Below are 8,784 nucleotides of genomic sequence, written 5' to 3'. Positions count from 1 at the left end.
TATTTCACATAAGAAAATGTACGTAGACTGTTCATCCATTACCAGACTTAAGTTAACAAAGTAAAAAAGCTATACACAATCTGTATTTACACTCTGCAAAGATGACTTGGTGTAAAAAGGAAAACACTGTTGCTCTACCAGCCTGTGCCTTGTATACAAATGGGGCTCAATGTATTATTTATATTATTTATATGAGAAGTGCTTTTTGCAGCTTGCTGATGCCTAAATTAACAAAAAAGGTTAATTAGTAAACAAAAAAAAAGCTCAAAAAGCATCTGATTTAAACTGAATCTGTAAATTATACTCGCTATCTCCAAATACTTTACTGTTGTTTCTTTAGCAGTTTTTGAAAGCCTTTAGCCTCTTATCAATTAAATTAGTAGAAAACCATTTCACATTAATTAAAAGGATCAAGAAATACATCTACACCCACATAATGGATCATTTTACGACAGCTCTAATAGAATCACAACACCTAATAAAAGCAAAGTATTAAGACTACTGAATTGTGAGTGTGTGTTCTTGTTGGGCTACTACAACATATCTGGCACACGTACTATTGCAACTCTGCCGGACAAAATGATCTGGTCGGGTATTTAAAGCTGAACCCAGTCTTACCTGCAGTTTTGCACAGTTGTATATTCTTTTATTTCTTCTGAATGAAATTGTTCACAGTGTGCCTGTAAAGGGTTATCACTTACTAACCTGGCATCCATTGGTACGCCAGGGTAGACTGTGTTTATTCTGCAGCACACAGCTTGGGGCTAGGCAACTGCAGCATCTCCCAGTCATATATCTCTTCTAGTACTCCATTGGATAGATATACATATTTGTGTGCATGTCCAATATACCAGCGCTATTCTGCTGCCAGCTGTAGTGGACGCATGTTGGGTATTTGTCCCCTCATGACTATGTGGCCTAAAAGCCACCTTCAGCTCATGCTTTTGCTCTTCTTTTTTTACAATTAATCAGTTTTGGAGGACAAATAAAAACTGTTACTTCTCCAAATCCTCATTCATTGAAGGTATAATTTTGGTACTACTAACCTTTCCCAAACTGACAATCTGTTGTCCACCACCTGGACCAACTCTTGCCAAACTCCTAGAACCCTTAGGCTCTTTATCTTTGTTTACTGATTGGCTAATATCTGTGTATGACAATGGGCTCAGCCCTTGCACTTGCTCCCACTCCCACTCTTGAATACCCAGCCTAGCTAACTGATATCTGTATATAATATTTGGCTCTGTCACTTTATCTGTACTTACTCTTTGATTTGGACTTGAGGCTCAAAATCCCCATGTCCTTTGCCCAATAAAGATGTAGTGGGTAACTGGCCTTTCATCAGTCCTTTCTATACTAGACACCATTCTTTGTACATTTAAGTCCTTGGGGAGTACTGGAATGGAGCAAATAGCCTTCAGAGGACTCAAGTATGTGCTGACTGCACAAACACTGACAACTGACCAGGTCTCCACAGAAAGCTGCAGAAAGTCAGACAGAGAACACCGGATTTTCTGGCTGGAGGGCATCATCCAATCCTCATCCTTTCCAGCAGCCTTACTGTCTATGGCATAACTTTTTCATTCACGGTATCCTAATTTGTTCAATCTTAGATGCTAAGTATTATATGTGGGCATTAACCAGGACATTCAATTTGCAAACATGGTCTGCCTAGGAATGCTTATTCCCCCCAAACTAACATCTACCTTCCAAGACATTTCAATATTTGCACAACACTTCCTGTTAGATCTAAGGGATTTGGAGAAAAGTATTGAGGCAGGGTGCTGTGATGTTTTAATTAGCTATGTACAACAACCTCCAGGCCTCTCCAACCAACTATGATCTGCCTGCAATGCATAGAAGACATTTCACCTGAATTCTCCTGGTATCTAAGAATGACCGAAGGACTCAACACCATCAGACTGCTACTTTCTACCGTGGTGGACAACAGGTGTCCAGTCACAATGACATACCCTACCCAGCACTGCTTTATAAATAATATTACATGGCACGTCGCAGGTCATTTTATAGGAGGAGTATGTATACTTCAGCTAATAAAAGCTTCTTATAAGTCTTGTTGTATAATCAATCTTTAAAAGTACTGGTATCCAGCTTATCCCCTATTGCAGAGCTTGCAGAGTTATGAGTCTAATAAGCAGGCTGATATTGCAGACTGTTTGATGTGGCAGGAGATGGAACAGTCTTGCATAGTTTATGTTATTTTTGTAACCATTCTCATAATATAAGCCTTAGGCCTTACTACTGACAAATACTCTGGTTAGCAGTGGACCGCTTGGTTTATAGTGGAGTTAAATGAATGGTGAGGCAGTATTATTACTTCAACAAGTAGGTAAGTTTAAAAAGCCTAAATAAAGTTCAGCCTGAATGCCTGAAAGACTTCTATTTCACAAGATGTCCTAGTCCTAATATGCTGAGGTCCCAAGTGGCAGAAGTTACTGATAAGGGGTTAAAAATCAAATACAGCAAATGATCCCAAATCTGTGCTATCTGCAGTTTAGTTACTTTACAAGATTCTATTCAACACAGTTCAAAGAGGCTTCTTTATGTTTTGATTTAAAAGAATCTAAATGAATGTCCTCCTGTCCTTAAAGACCATCTTGACATAAAGCCTGTATTTATTTCCCTATAGAAAGCAAGATTGCTTCTGCTATTTGCCCCATAGTATTCTGCTGGTGTTTAAGAAAAGCATCCTCCCAAAAAAAGTATGGGCCTTTCTTTGGAAACACTTTATGATCTAAAGGACGCTGATCTTTGCATGGGGTTTGGTAACTAGGAGAAGTGTTTATGTGAAATGTAGAAGCAGGGAAATGAACAGTAGCAAAAAGGTCCTATGGACTCCTAGCATGTTCACTACAATGCAAAGTCAAATTTAAAATAATTTTTAAAAAACCTATACCACAATACAAAAAAAATCCTTACATCCACTAGAGTCTTCTTTGTCCAATGAACCCTGTTAAACATGTCTTTAACCTTCAGCTTCATGGTTTGGTCTAAGATCTGGTAGGGCAATCCGTTTATTCACTAAGACAAAGGTACGGCTAGATGTGCCTCAATGTTATGTGAATGATCCTAAATCACTCATTTTATTACATAGCTTTGTAAGTAGATTAGAATAGAATTGTAAGTAGATCAACTCATGGTTTGGCCACAGGTGGGTAAAGTTGTTGGGGAATTTTGTTCCCCCCATAAAATGCCCGCATGGGTGTCCAAGAAGAGGACCCAGTATGGGACCAACAAACAGAAGATGCCATTATATAATATATTACAATATTGATATCTGGAAAGTCATCCCCTCTTGAAGCTTTGTTTTCTCCTTGCAATTCTATCACAAGAGTAAAATCTCCATTTTAGGGCTGCAGTGATGTGCTATAGTTTACCTCTCTCCAGTGTATCCAGCGGCACATTGACATCTTCCAGTGACGGGGTCACACTGTCCACCATTGTGACACTGGCACTCCTGGCTGCAGTTTATGCCATATTTTCCTGATGTGCATGGCTGGGCACATACAGAACCCTGTATAAAAAAAGAAAAAATGAATAAGGAAAGGTCTTCCAAAACGAGTTCACAAAACAACATGAAAACCTACATCACAACTAAGCTTATGGTAATAGACAAGTAACATGCCTAGATACAAATGGAAAAGATTGAAAAATTGTTAGTAAATAATAATCTTCCAAATTAAACATGTAAGAAACTCCACAATGTGAACATTCAGTTTGAGGGTTAATATCTAATAGTCCAGGTTTAGGTAATATATGGTAATTGGCATTGGGAACAGTATCGGAACATAGGCACAGCTGTGTTACCTGCGATAATGATGACTGCATATGGATACAGTAACTCTAAAGAGATTATCCAGTAATGCAATATAAAGTACAATAATTATGTGCAAACCACAATAACCCTTAGCAACTAATCATACTTCAGTTTACTGAAGGTAAGTCCAGGAACATAATTCCCAGACTGACTGCAATAGGTTACTGGCCTCTGCGCACAGCTCTGTCTTATTGAACCAGCCTGTACAAGAGCAACAGTGGATGCATTTGCACACAATGACCCAGATTTAATAACAAAGAACTGTAACCTAAGTTTTGTTCAGAAAAAAATAATACCCTCCAGGTAAACTATATATTGTAAGGATTTCTGTCAACAGTTTTTTTGAAGAATTATACGTTTCTGTACACTGAAGAAATTGCTGGTAGTTCCACCAAGTCTTTTCTAAGACTTATTTCTGAATTACAGAATAAGCCTTCATTATGCCCACTTGCAATGTCAGAATCTCATTAAAATATATTGGAAGGGATTATTTCTCTTACTGTGGACCAATTACACAAGAATTAAGTGGGGTTTCTGGGGGTCCAGTGGGATCCAGTGCTCCTTCAGGTTACCATATTACAAGAAAATAATCTTTTATGATTTGACAGTTTCAGAACATTACATTGGCTGCAAAGTATAAAGGACATTTTTATAATATTGAATTACAGAATGACATGGGTTAGTAAATATATACAATATATATATATATATATATATATATATATATACATACACAATAGAAGTAAGGTTTTCCATTTAAGACATTATTGGATGTTGACCTTACACCCATAGAAAAGTTTTACAATCTATAAATACTGTTGGTATTTAAAGATGACCTGTACAGTGAAAAGAGTTGCCAAAGTAGAATGCAAGTGACTTGCCACCAGTATTGCTTATACCCTCAATGCCTAACCATGCCTTGTTCCATGGAGACACAACTTAGCTTCCCTTAAAATTACCCCCTGGTAGTTGGTGGGGAATATTTGAAAAGCAGTTGTAGAGATGCTGGTGAAGGAAAAACAAAGCCACAAAATAAATGAAGAAGAAGCATGGAGATCCTTGCATTGCAGGTCCTCAGGTACCACATTATCTCCAGAACAACAAACAGCACAGTCGTAACACCAAATCTTACACCAGTCTCATTCTAATTCTAGTGAGGATAATAGGCAATGCCTTAGTTGATTCCACATGGCACATATACAGCTATGATGCTACACAACAGATAAGCCAAAGTGTAGGAAATGCACTGCTATTTTTTAGAAGTTTGTGGTAAAAGGTAAACTTTTCAGGGTACTGCTTAGACACAATTATTATTTTCTTACCGTCCATCCTGCGGGGCAGGAGCATTCACCTGTCACATGATGACATACACCTCCATTCTGGCAAGGACATCGAAGCTCACATAGCGCCCCATGACTTCCTGGTGGGCACAGCTCCTCACAACTGCAATATGAAAGTAATCAAAAGCACTTGGAAGAGTTTTTTAAAAGTGTATACATTCCAATGTTTTCATTACAAGTGGAATCTGCTTCATGGCTCCTGTCCTTTATTTTATAAAAACATTATACATGTGCTGGAGATGGGGACAATAGGTGGGTACCATGTTAAACTATTTTGGACTTGTCCAGTTCAGCAAGATCTCTGGTTTAAAGGGAGGGACATTTCCCAAAAATTGTTTTTCCTTTCCCCTTTATCCGCTGGTTGCAGAGAGTGTTTGATATTATACTTATACAAGATCTTGCATCATCCCTACAATACACTAGAAAGAAAATCCTGAACATTTGGTTCTTATGGTTTTAATTAATAAACTCCTAGAATAAAAATGCTTTCTGGACCCTGGCACATGAGGCTTTAAGCCCTGTATCCCCCAAAATATGTTTGTTTGGGGAGCAAAATTCTCTGTTTGTACCTGAATAGGGTATTGACATATTGGGTGTAAAGAAATTTTTGAGACTGGCTGCTGACACCTCGCCCCTCACCCTATACAGACCAGCGACCTTACAAAGAAAGTCCCCACTATACACCAACGAAAAAACATCACTGTGGATATCTCAAAACCCAATGTGACAGAGTGTCACTAAGAATGTCAGGGAAAGTGAATGAATGCCACCCAGCAGAAAGCCAATGCTGCTCAAAGAGAAAGTTATAAAGCACAGCAGAAGACCAATCGTTTGTTTGTGGCACAACTGGCGGAAGTCTCTCGGCTGTAGCAGAGGATCGAAAAGTGCTGAGCGAGGTTGTGCAGCAGCTGGCAGCACAGAATTTGGAGGGACACTCTGGAGCCGAGGGTAGCCCTAGTACCATCCAAGCCAGCCAATTTTTGTTAAAAATGACACCACATGATGATGCTGAGCCCTACATCATTCATTTGAGAGGACTGTGGAAAGCGAGGGATGGCCCCAAGCGCAGTGGGCGGGTATAGTGGCGCCATTTCTGACAGGGGAGTCATAGAAGGCGTATGTTTACCTGGCCCAAAACGACATCAAGTGTTATGTTAATCTTATAACTGAAATTTTGAGGTGTCTGGGCGTGACCCCTGCTGTGTGGGCCCAATGAGTGCACAAATGGACTTACCAGACACATGCCGACCTCCAGAAAAAGTCTTTACCCGGGGCAACGCAGAAGAATTTTTCCCCTCGTGAGGCCGGGAATGAAAGAAAGGTCGAGGACCGGGACAAGGAGGACAGGAGGGCTTGTGAGATTTCCTTCATGGACACTCAGCGCCCACTACAGTGCTGGAGATGCCAAGAGTGGGGCCATGTCGCTGCCAGATGCACTCTACCCATCGAGGCTATGGAGTGTGGTGCTGCTCAACCGATGTCCCTGTATGCCCAGCCAGTATATACCACTGACATTAAGATGTACCGGACAAATGTTACTTTAGGAAAGTTTGAGCGGCTTGCAGAAAAGGTGACATCTGTTAAAACGGTTAGGGATCAAGAGACAGAATGTGCCTCCTCATTAGCTGAAGAGAAAATTGCCAATCCTGTTTCAGATGCAGCTTTTGTTAAATAAGGTAAAGATTTACAAAATTCTGTCAAAGTGGCTGAACAAACTGCTCCAGCACCAACTAAAGAAAGAATCCCTGTGGAAGATGCTCAGGTGTTAACTGGGATTGAAGCTGATTAAAGTGTTTCTGTGTTGGCTGGAGAAAAGTTTCTTCCTGTTGAAGTCCAAGCTAAAGGATGGGATCCTGGTTCAGCTGAGACAAAAGAACAGCCTGAAGGGCAGGAAGAAGAAGCTAAGCCAACCTTGGCTGAAGAAGGAGATGTTAAATCTGAAGATGAAGAGAATGAAGGGACAGAAGAGAAATCGGATGAAGAAGAAGTTGGCACTTTGCAACTGGGTGTGGCCTACCAGTACAGTAGCAAGCACGATAGTGCCATACCTCACTTCACACAGTCTACTGAAGTCATAGAGAAGAGAGTGGCTCTACTATCAGAACAGTTGGAATAAGCTGCAAATGAATCCACTGAGAAAATTCAGAAGGAAATGGATGAATTTCAATGGACTTCTTTCAGACATCAAGGTGAGGAGGTGAAGGCTGAAAAAGTGATGGGAAACCTGAAGCCTCCAAAATCAACAAAAATGAAAAAGGAATTTGTAAAGAAAACTTGCCAATGTGAGCTGTGCAGCCGTGCAGTGCGCAAAATGAGCAATGGTGTTGATACTGCTCTTCCAAAGTCTGTTACTCTTCTTGAACAATACCTACCTCTAACTGATAAGGAACTAGAAAAGGAGGCTGCAAAAACAGAGGGGTTTGAGCTGTCGAATGCCAAAGCAAGCTAGGAGGCTATTGCTCAGCTACAGTCTACAATTGACCTGATTGAATATGCCAGGAAGTACCTGATGCCAATCAGAAAATACATGATGCACAGGAGAGGCTCTACAGCAAAAAGGGAGAAATCTGGACGTAAGCAGAAAGTGGGGTCCAAGGAAGAAGTTTCAACCAAGTAGTAAAGATAAAGCAAGAACTGGGAAAGAGCAAAAAGGAAAATCTCGAGAACTTGATTTAAAGAAAAGATGCTTCGCTGAAGTGGCTTAAAGAGACCAGAGACAAGTTGGTCCAGAGTACGGGGACTCTAAAAATGTTTTTTGTTGTTGTGTGTTAGCCTAGAAATGGAATGCAGTCGCATTAGCCGGGGTTACGATGGGGCGGGGGGATATGTGACAGAGTGTCACTAAGAATGTTAAGGAAAGTGTTAAAAAGGATCCGGGGAATAGAGAGTAGATAGGTCTGTGTACATTTCTAGGAAGAAACCTGGTTCTTTAGGGCCCTGGTACCGACCAAGGGAGTGAAAGGGTGGGTTCCTTGGCCCAACCCAATCCTGACTGGGTAAATATGCACCTGCACTCAGGTGTAAGGAGAGGAGGAAGTAATTGGCCAGAGGGATCCAAGCTCAGAGTGAGCAGTCAGAGGCTGAGAGAGAGAGCCAGAGGGATCCAGGCTAAGAGAAACCCAGAGGGATCCAGGCTGAGAGAGAGAGACAGAGGGAGCCAGGCTAAAAGAGAGCCAGAGGGACCTAGGCTGAGAGAGAGAGACAGAGGGAGCCAGGCTAAAAGAGAGCCAGAGAGGGATCCAGGCTGAGAGAGAGCCAGAGGGATCCAGGCTGAGAAAGTGATCAGCAAGAGGCTGAGGAAAGATGATCAGCACTGTTTTTCAAGCTGTAGGGTGCTTAGGAGGCAGCTCAGTTAGTTCCCCGAGCTGTGGGGGAACAGAGCTCTGCCTTGCACCAGCAACGATTACATGTGAGTGGAACATGCTTGTTTTGTTATCTAAAGACTGCCTTGGAATGGTTTTGCTTTAAACTGCTTTACTGTTAGTCAGAGAGGGACTATCTCAGAAAAGGTATATAGTTGCTCACCCGAGCCATTCCTTTTGTTTGTTAAAGTGCTAATAAATAGACAGTCAGGAGTCTGTTTTCAACTGCAACTTTGAAGTCTGC

The 8,784-nt window shown here is 41.0% G+C and overlaps 1 protein-coding gene across 1 annotated transcript in view; it reads right to left on the bottom strand.

The window, feature by feature from the left end:
- The window catches only part of MEGF11 (multiple EGF like domains 11), a gene marked incomplete in the record, with an annotated part of 327,149 nt that overhangs the window by 122,694 nt on the left and 195,671 nt on the right, over window positions 1–8,784 (bottom strand). The window contains 2 exon segments of the mRNA XM_072402612.1: window positions 3,399–3,535; window positions 5,161–5,281. Of these exon segments, the coding sequence (XP_072258713.1) occupies window positions 3,399–3,535; window positions 5,161–5,281 (258 nt within the window).

Source organism: Pyxicephalus adspersus, chromosome 2, assembly GCF_032062135.1.
Source record: "Pyxicephalus adspersus chromosome 2, UCB_Pads_2.0, whole genome shotgun sequence".
NCBI classification, from domain to species: Eukaryota; Metazoa; Chordata; class Amphibia; order Anura; family Pyxicephalidae; genus Pyxicephalus; species Pyxicephalus adspersus.
The sequence above is the reverse complement of the archived record's forward strand: the minus strand, read 5'-3'. Positions and strand labels throughout refer to the sequence as shown.